This window comes from Penicillium angulare (genome assembly GCF_028827245.1).
Source record: "Penicillium angulare strain IBT 27051 chromosome Unknown utg000003l_segment0_segment0, whole genome shotgun sequence".
NCBI lineage: Eukaryota > Fungi > Ascomycota > Eurotiomycetes > Eurotiales > Aspergillaceae > Penicillium > Penicillium angulare.
Window position 1 is genome coordinate 1172504 of NW_026623162.1, and position 18798 is coordinate 1191301.

Here is an 18798-nt window from a genome sequence, read left to right on the forward strand (position 1 = left end):
GATTTTTTTTCCGTGGCGAACCGAGAGAAGTAAACATATGACGTTGTTACTTTCCGGGGATTGGATAAGTGGTAAAGACCATGCACATGTGTAGGTGGAAATACTGTATCTGTGAGTTGGTGGGCCTGAAATGGAGTGGGGAAACTTAAAGTACAACTCCGGATCGACTGACAACAAAGGAAATGAAATATCCCACCCCACCCCAACCAGTTTCTTTTTCTTTTTCTTTTGCTCCAACTTCCAAAGTTCCAAGTATAGAGGAGCAATGGATCTGCCGCTATTTACTCCACACTTGAAACTCTCCGCCTTGGGGAGCTCCGCACCCTTCTCGTCCTACTCAACAACTGAACTCTGAACATCAATCACCATGGATCCTCCCCAAGTACAACTCCCAGGCTCAGACAGGACTGACGCTCAGAGACAAGCTCAGAATGAGTCCAATTCGACTCAAAACACTAGCAATTCTGTCGAGATTGACATGGGAGGCACCCAGGAAACCGCGACCCAGAATGTGACAGCTACGGAAGATGCTACTTTGCCCGATGCGCAACCAGAAGCTGAAGCAGCACCAGAACCTCCTACTCCCGCGAAAAAGCTAGTTGCTCCGTCATTTCTGAAGTAATAGCATGTTTGATTCCTCCCATTCTCCCCTTCATCAACTCCTCCCCCATACGCCAACCTCCATATCAATATGACTTTCGACAACGAGAAGACTCTTCCACTTCGCGACGATCCGCTTACATTTCCCAGATTCCTTACTTCCCCAGTCGTTGAAATTGAAGTGGGCGAAGGTGATGGCCAGATGATTCTCACGGCTCATCAGACTCTACTCCTGGAATCGCCCTTTTTGAAACAATTAGTTGATGAATTTGATGAATCAGGCCCAGTGAGTTGTGTTGGAAGCTTCCTGAAGCCAGACTAACTTTTGCGCCATGTCTAACAATCGTACACCAGCGTCGCATTAAACTTCCCACCGAGAACGTCGAGGCCTTTAGCTGCTTTCTTGAGTTCCAGTACACCCACGACTACACCGTCGCCCAGAGTGAAGGCCCAGAACCATCGAATATAAATGATGACAGTGGAGAGCAGCTGCTCAAACATGCTCGAATCTACACCCTGGCTGAAAAGCTAGGCATGCCCGGCTTGAAAAGCTTGGCGCACAAGAAGATTCACACCCTAAACGGTACACCGCTTGGAGAGCTGTCTTATGCGCGCTACGTCTACACGCACACACGTGCTGATGATACTACGATCCGGAAACCTGTCGCTTCGTACTGGGCTTCCCGGGGTCACGTTCTGCGCCATGACCTCACCGAAAAATTCAAAACCCTGTGTACCGAGGTACCGGAATTCACTTATGATGTACTCTCAATTATCCTGGATCGCAAGAAGACCGGTCAGGCAGACATTGAGTCTGGCGTCCGTGGCAGTGCCCGGAAACGACTTCGCAGCGAGAAATAAATCGATTGGCCATCCTCGATGTACAGACAGTACCGGACATCTTTTTTTCTTAACGCTCTCACTCCATCTAACCTACTGTCAATGTCACTTTTACCTGCACAGGATCGTGTCTAGATATATTCTTGATTCATTAATAATATCATGAAATGACTAGAGATGTACCACAGGGAACTAACTATAACGTCCAGAGGGAAGTTTACTAAACTACAGGCTTCACTTGTCCTCCGAAGGTGTATTTGCAAATCCTGCTAATATATTTGCGTCTTTCCAGTTGGGACCATTAATATATATCTACTAGTACTAATATTTATAGTGTAGATTATTCTACACACTACTACTAGCAGATAGTTGCTTCAAAAATAAACTAATGTAATTGCTGATCTCATTAAAGTTTATTGAGCAAGGCTTTCGATCTCTGTCAGAACCTTTGGTGCGGAGGTCAGGTTATCAGAACCATCCTTGGTGATATGAATATTATCCTCAATGCGCACACCACCCACGCTCCAGTATCGTTCAAGAACATCCGCATTGATGTATTTACCGAGCTCTGCTGACTTCAGGACAGGATCAATGATAAATCGGCAGAAGTAAATCTAGAAAAGAAGAGCATTAGTTTCAATGACCATCAATGAACCCCAATCAAACACAAATCGAGAGAAAGAAAAGAGAGGAGAGGAAAGAAACGGAGACTTACACCTGGCTCAACTGTAATAACAGAGCCTGCTGGCAGGGTACCGCGCACACGCAGATATTTGAACATCTTGTCCGAGTCCTCGTAGTTAGGGTAACCACCGGTGTCATGAGTATCCATCCCTAAGTAGTGGCCCAGTCCATGTGGGAAGAAAGCCACGCTGACCCGCTTCTCAAATAGCTCATCCGCAGAGCCACGGAGGATACCAAGCTTCAACAAACCCTTGATAGCAATGCGGTGCGCTAATGCATGCACATCATCCCACCGCACACCTTCCTTCAGCATAGCAATGCATTCCTCCTGCATCTGAAGCACAATGTCGTAGATTTGGGCTGTCTCCGTCGAAAATTTACCATCCAATGGGACCACGCGAGTGATATCAGCGCAGTAAGTTTGATATTCACCACCCGCATCAATAAGGATATTTTTTTTCCGTTGTTGGGTTGCCGGATCAACGAGAGGCTTATCATTGCTGACATAGTGGAGTGTAGCGCCGCCCTCACCGCTGGCGAAGATAGGGTGGTAGGACTGCTCATTACAACCATTAGCAATGCAGGTGCTGATGAAGACGCCCTCCAGCTCGCGCTCATTTATCGCGGTCTGAGCTGCCTTCAGGGCAGCGATATGTCCCTTGGCGGAGATCTCGTTCGCCCTCCTGAGCAGTGCGACCTCGTAAGCGTCTTTCACCACGCGGACATCCCCAATAACGTCCTTCAAGACAGAGACATTGGTAGCAGAGAATCCCTTAAACTCGACGTCTGACGAGAATTGTTCCGCAATAGCGAAAGCCGGCGCCTTGCCGTCCTGCTTAGCCGCAATGGCAGCCAAGTGCGCATTGACATCGGTAGTATAAAGCACACGATCGACATCATACAGTTTCGCAGTCTCTTTGGGCGACAGAGGAAGGCCAGACCAGATGACAGAGTCCTCGTCGATTGGAGGGATGAACAAAGTCAACTCGTCTGTTTTGACGTCGTAGATCACCGAGGCATCAGGTAGGAGACATCCGGTCAAGTAAAAGAAAGGGCGACGCTGTCTTTGGAACGAATCAGAGCTGAGCAATAAGAAGCGAGAGAGCTTATAGAAGTATACCTGAAGGGCATTGGCTCATCATTGTCCTCGATGAGTCGGGTTTTCTGCGCCTCTAAGTAAATAGCGCCAACCTTTCCATGTCGAGCTTGAAGAGCCTCAACGACCCGCCGGGCATGAGCCTTGGCGGGATATTTAGTTGCAAGAATGGCGTCTACTGAAGACATCACGGACAAGTTGGATATCAATGGAGAGAAAATATTGATGCGAAGGGGGAAATGAAAGAGATTGTGCGGGGCAAAGTATTTGATTAGCTGGATGCGGTTGCATTGGCTGCGGGGCTGACTGGAGCTGTCAATGCGGCTATCTACGGTTGAAACTCAATGTAGTATAGTGTCAACATTTGAAATTAAATAAAATTGGTATCATTACACATCATGATCAATTAACAACAATGATCCAAATGAGCCATAGAAATATCACCGGATTGGACTGCCCTGAGTCTCTGATGCAGAGACTTCTTCAAATTCCATCTGCCATTTATCCACCTCGGCAAATTTCTTAGCAGCGGCACGTAATTCTTCACTTATATACCGCCTCCCAGTCCCCACTTCGGACTCATAATCGGACACATCCGACTCCGGTGGAGATGACAAGGATGATGTTGGGGATGTGATACGTGATTCGTTTTCTTTGTCTATACCCTCAACTTGAGGTGACTGTGGTCTTTGCGGCCCTGGTGGCTTTGAATTAGGGACTGATTTGGCCCGTGTATTCCTCTGCTTCTGGTTGACTTGTGTTGGTTTGCTCCCTAGTGGCCGAGGTTTCGTTGTATTGGCTTGTCGCTTCCTTCGAGGTGGGAGGTAATTCAATTCATCTTCATCACCCGAGGCAGCATCATGCGCATCGTCATTGCTTTCATCACTTGGAATATCCATTTCCCCCACCGCCCGATGTTTGCGCCGGCGTTGCCGTCGACGAGGAAGTAGCTTATTTTGGAGTGCCGCCGTAGACATATGAGCCACATCCCTCAGATTTGTCTTTGGGTTGCGTTGGTGCACAGCTGGCGAGTTATTTGCCGCTATGGAACTTTGGGTACTCCACATTGGACTGCTGGCAGGCGGTGCCATGGTTTGACTAAGTATATCCGAAAATGGAAGAGGTTGAGGTGTCTCCTCCGATTCTTGGAACCGTGATCTGTCTGGTATCGGGGTAGCGCTTGGCGAATCTGGAACCCTAGCCTGGGTATCTTCTATCGAGGACATGGGCACTTGTACCTCCACTTCCACACGCTTGCGTTTATTAGACCCGCCCGATGAGGGTAACGATTGAGAGGGTGACGCTGATTCCCCACCTTCTTTCGCTAGAAGAGATTTACTCCGCGACACGTTCAATGGGGTAGATTCATCCTGCGGACTTAAGCCACCTAGGAAGTCATCCTCGTCAACATCAGATGAGCCTTCCTCGGCTTGCATCATCTGCAAAATGCTCTGTTGTCGGGGGCGTCGCCGAAAATTCCCTAAGACTGATGTGTCGAAGCCAGGGGTCCCCGGAACACGCGAATTCACATCGCCTGTTCGGCCTGCTAAGGATAGTGTAGAAGAGTAACCACGGGATCTCGTCGGAGGTCGGCTTGTGCCAGGGCGACTGCCTGTACCAGGTGGATTGCCAGCAGGTGATGATTCGATGGCTTGTTCATGACTCCTAGCCAGAGGAGTCTGGTTGCGGAGAGCTGGTTGTGCATTCAGTGCAGACCCGCGTTCTGTCGCTGGCGATTTGGGATCATTATCATCGCGCGCCTTAGGCGCATCGGTAGGCTCTGGAGCCTTAGTGGATCGATTTCGTCTAGCCGGACGTGGCATATTGAAGAATAGCCGATGAAGGCAAAAAGCAACCGACTGTCAATATTGGGCGTGCCTAGCACCTTTTCTCGAGCGGTTAAAAAAAAGAGGAAGATAACGCGTGTTGTTGTTTTCGGGCACGCGTCCACGTGCGGATAAGGATAAGAGGGTTCGTTATCCATTGGCGGGGAAACTTTGTTTAGTGCTAAACAAGGTTCACTCTTCACCACAAGACTCCAGGATAATGTAGAACTCGGAAAACAGCGTAGTTTTATAAAGGGCGTAGATATTTTACAACTTTCTTTTGTTTTAGGTTAAGGTTGCACGCAGAGCCTGCATAGACATTATATTGTCTTCAAAGTATGTCTCTCTAGCTAATGCCATTCACAATGAAAACAAATCATTCGATATCGTGGCCGTCGTCACAGTTCAGCACCCCTCCAAGGTCGGGAGGTAGGAAGGGTGCAGCTAAGGTATAAACACTGATTTACAAGAAGTGAGAACAGGGGGGGAGGCAAAAGAAGGAGAAAGAGAAATATGCACAAATCCCATATCATGACAATTATGGTCTTCAAATCATATCTCAACGAGGCGAATCATGGTATCTTAAAAGACATGGCGATGGGTCAATATAAACGTCAAAAAATATGGGCAAAATGAAGCAGGAGGGCCAAGAAGAGGCCAGAGGTGGTCATTGGGAGGAGACCATGAGAGGGATATTAGGATGCGGATCTATCGTATGGCTGAATGAACGCTCAAATCAACACCCATTCACTACCACGCTTGATAAACTTATCAAGCATTAAGCCCATGTCGGCTAGTGCGAAGCGGCAAATATAGAAGCCAAAGAATTCAGCTGCATGCCGAGTGCTGAGCTCCAGACCGACATGAGTTTGGGAGGAGTGTTTGAGTCCGGGGTCTTCCACTTGCTGCGCAATTTGATCTGTTTGATTTAGTTAGAATAAGGGAAGCTGAGGGGGTGAAAGAGGGCGAAAGTTGTGTACATACCTATCACTTGAGCGGCATCGAAAACGCGTGCCAGGGCCCCCATGTAATGAGAATTTGGACCCGAGAAATCTAGCTGCGTGACGTTGCGCTTGGCATGTGTGGCAGGTCCCGATGTCATAGGGAGAGAATTGAGTGTCAAATTATCTTTGTTGCTTTCGCGCACGCTCGGAACAGGAGCAGAAGTTGTACCAATGCCGGAAGTCTTCGCTCGTAACCGTTTCCATGTTGGGAGGTACGACTTGTTGGATGTACCCGAAGTTCTGGAATGGGGAGGATCAGCATGTGCGGGATCGTCTGCTGTGGCATTCGGCTTGAAAAGCGGTATCGCTGTTTGAACACCGACATCGTGACCCATTTTCTTGGTCAACGAAGCTTGAGCTTGATCAAGCACGCTCTCAAGTGACTGCATCTCCTCTAAGACTGCATCTGCATCGTACATATCGACTTGTGCCAATTTAAGCAATGCGGCAGTCAAGAGATCACAAGTAGATATCTTATCCTCAACAGCCTTGAGTTTGACATTCTTTACTCGCCAGACATCACGGGGGATGAAGAGTTTTGTGGACAGATATCCACCATGCGGGTGGGTAATCGTCTGATAAAGGGACCGCATCAGCCAAAACGGACGTAGCAAGAAGGACTCTGGGCATGGCTCGAGGGGCAAAGGAGCGTTGGAAATTAGAGAATTTGGACGACCGAGCGTCGAAGGGGAATGGATATCAGAATCAAAAAGATTAAGACCCCCCGTAGGTAATCCGTTTTGTGTGAAATATGCCGCGGTTGGCGTTGGCATCACAGGGATATTGCTACTCATGGTTGCCTTCTGAGTATCTAGCGTTGGGAAGGAACCACTCCAGGGGGTAGTCGGAGAACCAGGTGCTGTCTCTGGATTCGGAACGGATACATTCCGAGATCTGAACGCTTTTGAGGCGGACTTATCTAGACCATCTGGGGCGGATGGTATTTTGTTCATGGGTCGAGCCGAGGTTGGTAGAGGAGGCAACCCAGCTTCGTCGTCTTCCTGGGTGCGAGTTTTGGCAAGATTGATGTGATCTGTGATAGACCCAATCGATACATTACGCTTTGAGGGGTGCAGGTTGGCTCGAAATCCTGGAGTGGTCGATTTGGAAGTGTCGGAGATGGGCTCATCTTTGGGCACTGGCGGCGGTGGTCGGCTCGTCAACGGGGTCGCAAAATAATCCAGGTCAGAGGCATTCGAGTCCTGACGAGAATGGGTATTGGTTTCGATTTTTAATTCGCTGGCACTCTGCTTTGACAGTCTCCGAGATCTGACACTTGGAACTGGGGGCGGTCCCATTGCGGGAGGTGGTGGTGGAGGAGGAGGAGGCATTTGTAGAGGTGCGCCCTGGGGTGGAATTGAGGGTAAACCGACAGACGGAGGGGAGGACGGTAGGGGAGTTTGTTCGGGTCTTTGATCAGAATGCAAAATATCGTCATCCTCTGTAAGAGTCGACAATGTGGCCCCAGTGCCTGTAATGTTGGATGCAGCTGAGCTCTCCCATGTCCTTCCGGACATATTGCTAGAGTCCGATTCTCGAGGAAGTGCCGACTTGGATTGTATACCAAATTCAAAATCGTCCATGACATAGCCTTTAGTCATTTCTTCTAGGAGGCGCTCTTCTTCTTCTGCCTCCTCATCAAGGTAGTCAGAATGACGGGCAATCGGATTCTCAAGTATGTTTTGCTCCTGGATGCGACGTATTTCCCGGCCACGAATCATAGCATCCTCGGCCTCGCGCTCAGCTTCACGCACACGTTGCTTTGCTAGCTCAATATTTCTGCGGGCATTGGTAACAACATCATCATTTTCTTCCTCGTTGTACTCTATGACTGGCTCTAATCCATCATCATATGCGGCTTCCACAGCGGCATCAAGAGCGGCATCAAACTCGGCTTCCGTATCCGTACTCATGCGTCGACTTGTGCGTCGTCGAAGATATACTGATGATGCCTTTGAATTTGCGGATGAAGGGGAGGAGGCGCCCGACTCGTCAATGGTATCGAGCCAGGAGGTCGATTCGTTCGCCTCCTGTAAAGAAGGCTCTAGAAACTGCCCGTGATAGGCTGAGTTGATGCTCGAGTTTCCGGGAGTCGACCGACCCGACTGCGAAGTTTTCGACAAGGATGTAGATCTTGAATGGTCTTCCAAACCAGTAGGTCTCAAAGACTGACGACGAGGGGGAATTGCCTCTGAGGGGAGTGATTTGGCGTCTTCTAGTGAGACCTGGAAGCCCAGATTGGAGTGAGTGGAGCTGTGCTGGCTCTCTTCCCCCGAGACACCAGTTGCTGAAGATTGGAAGATATCACTGTATGATTCTTGGCTTAAAGGGCGTTCTGGAAGGGCTTTGCCGTCAACATCCGGTAAGGGAAAATCCATGCGCTGGAGTTCTGTTATACGAATCATGTAGGTATCACGCTGTAAGACCATTAGCAGTCAATTCCCGTTGGTTAAACATAAATAAACAAGAGTGCCCTACAATTTCCTGTAATTTGAGCTTCTCTTCATCGCCGCCATTGCTGCGCAGCATCACGAATTGTAACAGTTGACAGGCGTCGGTATAGGCTTCCATTGCGCCCTCAAAGTTGGCCGCATTATCCAATAATACAGCCGTATTTGCCTTCTGCAGCGCCTTAGATAACATTGCTTTCTGGGTTTGGCCATACTGTCGGTTCTCCGCCTCCGCTTCCTCATCTGCCAATGACACTGCGCCTTCACTGGGGCGCGACATGTGACCTTGGCCATGAGGTGGTGTTGATTCAGATTGGTCATTTGAGGATGATGCTTGGAATAGATGGCTTGAGGCTGTGAAGGTAAGGTCTAGGTGGGGTTTCGAGTCCGCGGATAAAATATCCGATGTACTTATTTCTGGAAGGCTTAACTCCGGAAGCTCCCCCAGTGCCGGTCCCCTATGTGGGCTGTGACCGGACATGGACATCTTTGAGCTACCTCGGCGATGCCCTGTATACTCTGATGGACTCTTGCTAGATGTTGTAGACTGCGACCAACGGTTCAAACTTCCGAGGCCTTCTTTAATGGGGCTGCTGCTGCTCATCACGCCTAGACCCGTCGGGGTTACGGCCCTCGACGGCTTCACCATTCGAGCACGAGATCCTGGGCGAGAAGAACGAGAGGCAGGTCGATTGGGAGGGGCCGAGGGAGGTTCCATGAGGGATCCGGAGGGGCGTCTTGGGTGAAACGGTCTCGATTCATCTTCGAGGGCGGAGCGGTGTAGCATTTTCGCGAACGAGGAGAGAGTGGGTGCGAGTCGGCTGAAGCGCTAGGGCTAAAGGCCCAGATCAGACATTGAGGGAGTTTCTTATCCAGAAAAGAAAAGAAGAAGGGAGAGAAAACGCCGACGACAGTGAAGGACGACGTTGCTGATATCTTGACCGTGATCGTTGTTTTCCGGTGTTGTCTCTTTTTCTTCGCTGCTTTTCTACAGAAAGCCAAGAGAAAAGAAAAAGCAATTTGAGGTAGTTCTTATTACTGCGACACAAACAGGCAATTCTTAATTGTCAGAAAGATTTGCGGGACGCATATTTCAACCCCAAAAAAATGAAATCGAAAAGGGGGTTGGGTCACTGGGTGTCTTGTGCTGAGATAGATGCGCGGTCAACACATGGCTTCGAGATCGTCTATGACGGGGATGGAGGCAGCGACAATTGAACTAGAAAAAAGGAAGAGTATAAAATAAGCGCATGATCCAGACCGATGCAACCAAAATAACAAGGAACGGGGGTTTTCCTTACTACAATAGTCTCAATGAAGAGTTTCAGGGGCGGAGATTAATCTTCAGGGGTGCGGCGGGCGGTGGGAAAAGGGAAGGTGCGGGGAGGTCACTCCCTCGCTCTTTCCCTCTTTGCCTCTTTCCCCCCCCCCCCTCCCCTTTTTATTTTATTTTTAGGATTTTAGACTCGCGTGGGACCAGATTAGAAGAACCTTAAGGGGAAGGGGAAATGATGTCGTAGTATTCGGAGAAAAGGGGGGGCATACCTTTTATGAGATGTATATATGGATAGATCTCATTGGATATACTGCTTGTGTATCTATGTACAGGAATTTACTACCTAAGAATCTATATACCGAGTCATGTATGTACAGTCAACGGGTCAACCAGAGATACTAGTCTATTTCAATGGATAATGGATAATGGTGGATACTAAGTAATACAACGATCAATCCATACGCTGTACAACGTAGATATGACATATCCCAACCTTGAAAAGTACAAACCTTGGAAACTCTTCGATCCCAGTTATCTAACATCAAGGGAGAAACTCTATCCTTAATTTTAACCTCAATATCCCCTTGTATGTCGAATTATTTGACTGATCGGAAACTATGATGGATCCCTTTGCCCCCCTCCCAATACGACTCTACACTAGAAATGGATACAAATAACCCATTGTGATTTGTCCATTCTTCACGCTTAGAACCGGGCCCGATGTAGAACAAATTTTTCTTTTCTCTTTTTTTCTTTTAGAAATTAATTGGGTAAATGGATTCGACCCTCGGAACCAGATGAACCCCTCTATTATCCCGCTTAGACGCCTCTTGCCCTTCAATTCCCAATCTTTCTCCTTTCGCGCTGTACGTAGAATCACCATGGTGTCCAACCCGCGGGATCCGAACACTTTGAGCAACTACAACAACTGGCGCTCCACTCATATCACCGCCAACTTTGATATTTGGTTTGAGCAAAAGAAATTGGTCGGCAATGTCGTACACACATTCACCTCCATTACCGATGCTCAGTCTCGGGAGATCATTCTAGACACGAGTCATCTGGACATTGGCGAGATCAAGGTGGATGGTATCCCTTCCAAATGGGAACTACTCCCCACGCTGGATCCCCTTGGCACCCCGCTCAAGATTAGTCTAAACCAAGCTGTCAAATTGAATGACACCGTCGAAGTCGATGTAGGTCATCGCGGTCCCTTGAACATCATCATCATATACATCATAACCCATAAAAAAGAAAGAAAAACTCCAACTATACCTATGCAACCCACTAACGTCAGTATAGATCGCCGTGAAAACTACGGAGAAATGTACCGCCCTCCAGTGGTTGACCCCGGCACAGACATCCAACAAAAAACACCCGTATATGTGTAGGTCATCTTCGATATAACGTCTTCGTGTCATCTTGGTCCTTGTTTCCTGACCAACATTAGTTTCGCAATGTCAGGCTATCCATGCCCGGTCTATTTTCCCGTGCCAAGACACCCCAGATGTCAAGAGCACCTTGGACTTTAATATCACTTCGCCGCTTCCTGTCATGACTAGCGGCTTGCCAATTGGTGAGGGTGAGGCCTTGCCATCGGGCCCCAAGCGGTACCGATTCCACCAGTCGGTTCCAATTCCTAGCTATCTCTTTGCGATCGCCAGTGGGTAAGCAACTCCCCCCTCTCTATTTGTTCGTTGCATAATTTCCGTATGAGCTTTATTAAATATTCTTAATTATTCCTTCTTCCAGAGATGTCGCCCAGGCTCCGATCGGCCCCCGAAGTGTGGTGGCTACCAGCCCGGACAAGCTGGATGAGTGTAAATGGGAATTGGAAAACGACACCGAGAACTTTATCAACACAATCGAGGTATGATTGATGACCCCCGTATCTCTATGCAGGTCTCGATGTACTGAACCATATCAATACAGAAAATTGTGTATCCTTATGTCTGGGGCCAGTACAATGTTCTGATCCTGCCCCCAAGTTTCCCCTATGGTGGTATGGAGAACCCCATCTTCACCTTTGCCACCCCAAGTATCATCTCAAAAGACCGGGAAAACATTGATGTGATTGCGCACGAATTGGCTCACAGTTGGAGTGGAAATTTGGTCACCAATGCCTCTTGGGAACACTTTTGGCTCAACGAGGGTTGGACCGTCTATTTGGAGCGACGTGTAAGTCTCTCACTCAACAATCGCCTGTCGACCATTTTTGACTAACAATCGAATAGATTCTGGCTGCAATGTATGTGATTCAAGCTGAAAGGGAGAAGAATGAGAATGAAAGGAGAGTGATAGTCAATCGACATACAGCAATGCTAACTGAACTCCTTGAATAGTCATGGCGAGGCGTACCGCCATTTCTCTGCCATCATCGGTTGGAAGGCCCTTTCAGATTCCGTGGAACACTTTGGACATGACCATGAGTTCACCAAGTTGATCACTGATCTGAAGGGCAAAGACCCCGATGACGCTTTCTCCAGCATCCCCTATGAGAAGGGCTTCAACTTCTTGTTCTACCTCGAGAACCTTGTGGGCAAGCCGAAGTTTGACAAGTTCATTCCTCACGCAAGTTCCTATCCTGTGTGGAGTTAGCATGGTCTTTATGCTAATCCATTGCCGTTTGATCTCTTTAGTACTTCACCACCTTCAAGTGCAAGTCTCTTGACTCATACGAGTTCAAAGCCAATATTCTGGAATTCTTCCAGTCTGACGCTGAAGCATCCAAGCTACTGGACGAGCTGGACTGGGACAAGTGGTTCTACGCTCCTGGCTTGCCTCCCAAGCCGCAATTCGATACATCATTGGTTGATGTTGTATATGAGCTTGCTAAGAAATGGCAGACTCTCCCTGACTCGGCGTTCAAGCCACAGGCGAGCGATCTTGAAGGTCTGACAGCAAATCAGGTTGTTGTCTTCCTTGAGCAGATCCTTCGTTGGGGGCAGCCTCTGCGTCCAGAGCTCTCGAAGCTAATGGGGGAAGTCTATGGGTTAGCTAAAAGTGATAACATTGAGGTGTCCAACTTGTACCTTCAGGTGGGCATGAAGGCTGGCGATGAAAGTGTCATCAAGCACACGACTGAATTGCTGGGCCGAATTGGAAGAATGAAGTTTGTGCGACCTTTGTAAGTTTCCCCGCCGTCGCCGTCGCAATAATCACCACCCAATGATAAACTAATCCGCATGCTAGGTACCGCAATCTGCAGAAGGTTAACCGCCCGGTTGCTCTCGCAACATTCGAGAAGTATAAGGACTTCTATCATCCCATCTGCCGCGCTATGGTTGAGAAAGACCTGCTTGGCAAGAAGGAGAACTAGATTATATACAATATTATCTAGCAAAATAAATCATTTTGAAGATATGGAGCCATAGCAGAATATGGGTTTCAAGCTAGAAAGTTTTCAATTATAGAGCTGAGCTGAATGGAATACTGTACATGACTAAATTAACCTCGTAAAGGGCTGTGCCGGTGAATAGTAAAACAAGAACAGAAAAGAAAGCCCTGGGAAGCATACGCTCGAAAAGCATTTTATGTTCAATCTAATTGAAGCTTGGGGATTTATTTTCCTGCCCCAGCCATTCTCTTGTCAATGGCAGAATAACCAAAAATGCTCGACTCCTGAGCACTTCCTTGGCTCAGGGCAAACACCATATCACCCTCCTGCATCTTCGAAAGCTCCGATAGAACTCGGCGCATATAAGCAACGACCCAGGCGACCTTGGTCCAATCAATATCATTGCCATCAGGGCCGGTCGAGTTGGCTTTCCACAGATTCCGCCAGACGGCAGCGCCCAGCACCGCGTCGCCCTTGACCAGTCCCTCGTCGTATGCGGCGATAATCCCACGCCATTGGATGAAAAGATCCTTTAGATATTTATTGCGGATAGACCGGCTTCCCAGGTCATGTAAGACATCCATGCGGTGTTCAGCATTGTGTGAGAAATGATCAATAAGGTGGCGGGAGTAGGTTTGGACGCTGTCACGAGTAGGGAGAGCACGGAGTCGAACGGTCAAAAGGTACATATGGAGGAAAGTGATTTGCGACCAAGTAGAGAACGTAGGCTGCAGACCCAACTCTATTAAGTATCACAAGTCAGTATTTCGCGCATAACACCAAGAATGAGCCAGCCAGGGAAGTCGGCCAAGATCAGTCTTCCTCGGATACTACGAACCTCGGTACCACCAGCTATCACTAACACCCAAGTGTTCACCAGACTCAGTTTTAGGGATATCCACGCCCTTTTGAGTCGCTTGGGGAACCTGATAATCTGCCTGGCTTGAGCAGGACTCAAAAAGTTTCTGGGTCATTCCGTATGCGACATAAGTTTCGGCGGCGGCTCCCGGTCCGGTTGACACATTGCGAGTAAATTCGCTGTAATTATAGGAGGGTCTTGAGCGCAACGGTAATTCTGTGGTCAATGTTTTGACTGGCCCGAAAGCATTGCGCTTCGCGTTTCCTAGAGTCGAGAGAGAGCGGGATGCGTGTCGAACGAAGGGTCGCTAACAACGGTTAGTAACCTTGGGGGTGCAGAATCACGGAAATTCCATACTTGCTGGTGCGAGACCTGAGACCCAATCAGTTCCCGCGAGCACAGAGTAGTCAATCGTGTGTTCAACATTGCTGTTTGATTGAGGTGGTTGGAATCTATCGGCGATCTTTTTTGGATTATCGCGGTGTTTGCATAGTTTGTTTTGATTGAGCCAATCAATGCTGACGAATTATCCGTACATACAGCCCGGGAGTACATAGGTGTATAGTACTGACTCGCTCATCTCGAAGAATAGAATATATGGTCTACATAGGTCTAAGATAAAATGAAATAACTTAAATGAGATGTCGACAGTTTATGGAGTGAGCCTTTAGCTTCAGATAACTTTGTTGAACGAGATATAGCTCGAAATAAATCACATGCAATCAATCATTGCTAGTTATGGCTTTTCCATTGATCATACCCTTTAGAAGTCACTACTGTTGAGTTTGCGCAATTAAAGGTTAGGAAGTGCCTTTCTAGGGCCAGGAATAGGAGCTGATATAAATCATGATATTCGTTCAATTAGAAGTTTTTTTGTTCCATTCAATTGGCCATCTGGGCGCAGTTGGCCCTTACACATGGTAGTTCAGACCAGAATTAGTACAATCTGGGTTGGTGAATAAGGGCGTTTCAATTGCTTCAAGAACTGTCCCTTCAGCATGCCGTTGCAGACAGGGTTTATTTCCGTTGATTTCATTTCACATCGTATGTAGTGGACCCCCGCGTAAGAGTTCAATTATCTAAAACCACTCGTTCACATCGCTTTTCAACCACAGGCAAGACCTCCGAAAGTTTATTGGCATCTCGCATCAATGCTGGGACGTCATCTCGGGTGCTCGCCAGAATCTGTTCGATGTGTTAGATATTGTTTGCATGTCCAGGGCTACTGGGCTCGCTCGGTCATACCTGTCTCACTTTCTCGTACTCGGACTCCTTTGACTGATATTCTCGGATTATCTCTTGAGTCTCAAAATCCACATAAACCCGAGTGTCCCGGAGACGAATCAGAACATTATCCAATCTCATGAAAAACCTGGTCAAGAGAAGCAGGCGTCCTGGCATCACTCGAATTTTGCATGACAGCATGGCAATTCCATTATCTGCCAGTTCGTCTTCATAGAGAACCACTTCATCGAAGAAAAGAATCGGATCGGGACGCATTAGAAGTTCGATGGGGATAGGCTTATCGGTTTCTGTGAACGGCTGTGCTTTGGGACTTAAAGTACCCTTGTAATCGGTACTGTAAGACCAGTCGAATGGTTTCACGATTTCTTTGATACCCTCGTGTGTTTTCTCCCTGTAAGTCGATGATTGTCAGCATTCAACGAGATCAAAAGCCAGAATAATAAGCCACATGGAAACCACGTACCTGCTTTTCTGCCATTCCTTCGAATACGCCACTTGTAGCATCGACTGTCCAGTCTTGTCCACGCGGTCCAGAGCATCGAATGAATTGAAATTGATGCCCCAGCCACTCTTTTCGTGCTCAATCATCACATAGTTGTCGCCGAATATCATTTCTGGCGGTGTAATACCAAGATTTTTGGTCATCTCCTCGATCGGATCTGCTTTCAAGATGGGTAGCTTCTGGGTGGAGATGCGAAAGCCCTGGATGGAGATCTCCTGCGGGCGTTTGGAATGGTAGGCTGCTGCATGACCCGTAGGTTGCGCAGCTGGGTGCTTTGCATCCATATTTTGGTATGATTTTTCCCCTTCCCTTTGGCTTAAACCATGTTGTCATTGAGAGGGAAGCTTTATCATCATCCATCGTCGCGATAGCGATATGGAGTTGAGTCCCGCGGGCGGAGAAAGAGGCGGGCCGATGCCGTTGCTGGGGGGACGGAGTTGATGATGGATTCCAAACACCCGTTCCTGTCTCCTCTCTGTCTCTCTTCCCCGACATCTCCAACCCGATCTTCCCATCCGAAATCGACACCCAATGTTTTTCTAATTCGACTTCAATATCCTTCGTGTCGACCTACTAGCCCGTTGTTTGATTTTCTCTTTTGCGTTTCATCTCGTTGATTTCCCTCCGTCACAATGGCAACCAAAACGTTGGAGGCTCGGTTTGAGCACCTGTCCGTCAAGGAGGAGAACAACAACGAACGGAATTATGGAAAGCCTAAGGTATCTCTATCTCATAATACAGAAAGGTTGAATGCGGATTGCTTACTTCTCAGGCTTCAAAGGGCCCCTCCTCGACGACCACTTCAATGTCCGGCCTTGGGTCATCCCAGAGCAATTCAAACCGGGCTCAGTTACTGAAGCTGGCACTTCAAAACACAAACGAAAACAAGGCGAATGCTATGAATGTTCCACCATCTCCTGGTAAAGGGTCGAGTGCTTTAGTGACCCGGAACACCGATGAAAATGGCGATCAACGTACATCATCTTCGCTATGTGACCAACCCACGGTGCCCAGGGAGCTTCACCTGGGTATGTTTGAGATCGGCAAGCCTCTTGGTAAAGGCAAGTTTGGTCGAGTTTACCTGGCCAAAGAACGATCATCGGGCTTTGTATGTGCTCTGAAGGTGCTGCACAAATCGGAACTTCAGCAAGGCGGCGTCCAGAAGCAAGTTCGACGTGAGATTGAGATTCAGAGCAACCTTCGTCACCCCAATGTCCTCCGGCTTTACGGGCATTTCCATGACAGCAAGCGAATCTTTTTAATCCTGGAGTTTGCCGGCCGTGGTGAGCTCTACAAGCACCTTCGAAAAGAACACCGGTTTCCAGAGTGGAAGGCCGCCCAGTACATTGCACAAATGGCGGCAGCTTTGAAGTACTTGCACAAGAAGCATGTCATGCATCGCGATATTAAGCCAGAGAATATTCTGGTGGGTATCCATGGAGAAATCAAAATCAGTGACTTTGGTTGGAGTGTTCACGCTCCCAATAACCGCCGACAAACGATGTGCGGTACTCTTGACTATCTCCCTCCAGAGATGTTGAAGCAAGGGGCCCAGGACAACCATTATAGCGAGAAGGTGGATCTTTGGAGTCTGGGCGTCTTGACTTACGAATTCCTGGTTGGCGAGGCTCCTTTCGAGGATACCCCTGTCATGACTCAACGACGGATTACCAGGGCTGACATGTCCGTCCCTTCCTTTGTTAGCCCCGAAGCAAAGGACCTTATTAAGAGAGTAAGTTTCTGATAACCCATTGCTCCAAGAATGACTGGCTAACAATTCATAGTTACTGGTTCTCGACCCCGAGAAGCGAATTCCCCTCGATGAGATTCAACGCCACCCTTGGATTGTCAAGCATTGCGTGAAAGACGCAAAGCGAAGCTCTTGCTCTTCCAAGGAGGGCAAAGCATGAAGACCCTTGTGTGAAATATAGGTCTAACGGCGTTCTATTCCCTTCTATAATGTTGTTTTGGTCGTTTAAACGGATTATGAATCCTGGGAGTTTCGGTTTGCATTTTTGGAGTTCTGGGTTATTTTCGCTGGAGTATAACCAGGAAAGGCATTTGCGATATGGGACATGTGCTTTTTAATCTTTCTTTATTGCCAATGAAATATGGTATATTACAAAAAGATTTTCTATGATACAAAGGTGTTGGTATAAGAGCTGAGGGATATACATAAAGTTACAAGTAGAGAAGAGGTGCCAGGTTTATCGATAGATTTCATCAAAGGGCCGTGTGTCTCGGAAACAGCTCCCCCATACTTCATTCACCACCTGGGTTGCATGAGCCTCGTCTCGGCAAGTCGGCCGAGCCCTCACAGACAGAATTGCTCTTCGACGAACACATTCCTGATGTTGCTCGGTAAACTTCCATTGGCCTCGTCGGAAGAACTCTCGTGACCATCTGCATTCACCGCTGAGCGAGCTAGCTCGGATCTACCGTGTGTTAGCAGAGATGATACTCAGGGGCAAGACTTTCAGCTTAGTTCACGTACCTCGGAACATGCGGCGTGTCGCAAGTTGTCTGTCCAGTTTACCTTGAATCTAAGATGATCATAGGCATGGACCATCTCGTGGGCCAAAGTGTCCTCCAAATGTCCCTGGTCCTTCATTTCGTTCGCGCAAAGCAAGATGCCAAATTCAGGATCAAATCCTCCTGCTTTTCGGTTCGTGCAACGGCGGCAATAGATATTGTGACTGCCAAGATCGCCTCCTAGTTGTTTGATATTATCGCTTAAGTATCGGATAACGGGGCCTTCACGGATATTATATTTTAGCATGTCATTCACTCTTGATATTCACTAGGAGCAAATCTTACTGTATTGCAACAAGAAATCACGCTGATCGTCGCAGCGTTTGCAATCCTCAGTTTCATTTCGAAGGTCTCGCGCAACTCGGAACTGCTCGATGCCCTCGGAGGTCATCTTTCCAGTCAAGATGCGATAGATATTGCGGAACTGGGTCCAAGTGTCATCTCCAGCAACATAGCCTGTCTCAGGCTTGTCATTGATGGGTGTAGCCGCGCCTTGTGATTGAGAATCCGACATGTTTGGTAGTCGCCCATTCGAAAGATTCCGCGG

At 48.1% G+C, this 18798-nt stretch overlaps 10 protein-coding genes across 10 annotated transcripts; 4 read left to right on the forward strand and 6 right to left on the reverse strand.

The window, feature by feature from the left end:
- Positions 1–367: 367 nt before the first annotated feature.
- On the forward strand, positions 368–622 carry N7478_002608 (uncharacterized protein; the record flags this gene model as incomplete). Its single annotated transcript, XM_056918822.1, has 1 exon — positions 368–622. The coding sequence occupies one exon, from the start codon at positions 368–370 to the stop codon at positions 620–622; it is 255 nt and encodes an 84-aa protein (XP_056781980.1).
- Positions 623–691: 69 nt separating this feature from the next.
- N7478_002609 (BTB/POZ domain-containing protein) lies at positions 692–1461 on the forward strand (the record flags this gene model as incomplete). The annotated part of the gene is made up of 2 exons (XM_056918823.1): positions 692–886; positions 955–1461. 2 exons carry the CDS (start codon positions 692–694, stop codon positions 1459–1461), a joined length of 702 nt encoding a protein of 233 aa, XP_056781981.1.
- Positions 1462–1853: 392 nt separating this feature from the next.
- On the reverse strand, positions 1854–3408 carry N7478_002610 (aminopeptidase P family protein; the record flags this gene model as incomplete). The annotated part of the gene is made up of 3 exons (XM_056918824.1): positions 1854–2054; positions 2156–3188; positions 3245–3408. 3 exons carry the CDS (start codon positions 3406–3408, stop codon positions 1854–1856), a joined length of 1398 nt encoding a protein of 465 aa, XP_056781982.1.
- A 252-nt stretch (positions 3409–3660) lies between these two features.
- N7478_002611 (uncharacterized protein) lies at positions 3661–5043 on the reverse strand (the record flags this gene model as incomplete). The annotated part of the gene is made up of 1 exon (XM_056918825.1): positions 3661–5043. The coding sequence occupies one exon, from the start codon at positions 5041–5043 to the stop codon at positions 3661–3663; it is 1383 nt and encodes a 460-aa protein (XP_056781983.1).
- Positions 5044–5777: 734 nt separating this feature from the next.
- On the reverse strand, positions 5778–9287 carry N7478_002612 (uncharacterized protein; the record flags this gene model as incomplete). The annotated part of the gene is made up of 3 exons (XM_056918826.1): positions 5778–5965; positions 6031–8467; positions 8529–9287. The coding sequence occupies 3 exons, from the start codon at positions 9285–9287 to the stop codon at positions 5778–5780; spliced, it is 3384 nt and encodes a 1127-aa protein (XP_056781984.1).
- A 1250-nt stretch (positions 9288–10537) lies between these two features.
- Positions 10538–13095, forward strand: N7478_002613 (bifunctional aminopeptidase/epoxide hydrolase; the record flags this gene model as incomplete). Its single annotated transcript, XM_056918827.1, has 9 exons — positions 10538–10972; positions 11079–11163; positions 11227–11443; positions 11529–11646; positions 11709–11954; positions 12011–12024; positions 12119–12362; positions 12416–12903; positions 12969–13095. Coding segments are annotated over 9 exons (1974 nt in total), but the record flags the coding sequence as incomplete, so codon positions are not given.
- Positions 13096–13337: 242 nt separating this feature from the next.
- N7478_002614 (uncharacterized protein) lies at positions 13338–14398 on the reverse strand (the record flags this gene model as incomplete). Its single annotated transcript, XM_056918828.1, has 3 exons — positions 13338–13855; positions 13952–14279; positions 14330–14398. The coding sequence occupies 3 exons, from the start codon at positions 14396–14398 to the stop codon at positions 13338–13340; spliced, it is 915 nt and encodes a 304-aa protein (XP_056781986.1).
- Positions 14399–15043: 645 nt separating this feature from the next.
- Positions 15044–16003, reverse strand: N7478_002615 (TIP41 family protein; the record flags this gene model as incomplete). Its single annotated transcript, XM_056918829.1, has 3 exons — positions 15044–15157; positions 15218–15608; positions 15681–16003. The coding sequence occupies 3 exons, from the start codon at positions 16001–16003 to the stop codon at positions 15044–15046; spliced, it is 828 nt and encodes a 275-aa protein (XP_056781987.1).
- A 348-nt stretch (positions 16004–16351) lies between these two features.
- Positions 16352–17629, forward strand: N7478_002616 (aurora family serine/threonine-protein kinase; the record flags this gene model as incomplete). Its single annotated transcript, XM_056918830.1, has 3 exons — positions 16352–16438; positions 16492–17451; positions 17504–17629. The coding sequence occupies 3 exons, from the start codon at positions 16352–16354 to the stop codon at positions 17627–17629; spliced, it is 1173 nt and encodes a 390-aa protein (XP_056781988.1).
- A 297-nt stretch (positions 17630–17926) lies between these two features.
- On the reverse strand, positions 17927–18765 carry N7478_002617 (mitochondrial inner membrane protease ATP23; the record flags this gene model as incomplete). The annotated part of the gene is made up of 3 exons (XM_056918831.1): positions 17927–18154; positions 18214–18473; positions 18537–18765. 3 exons carry the CDS (start codon positions 18763–18765, stop codon positions 17927–17929), a joined length of 717 nt encoding a protein of 238 aa, XP_056781989.1.
- Positions 18766–18798: the final 33 nt, after the last annotated feature.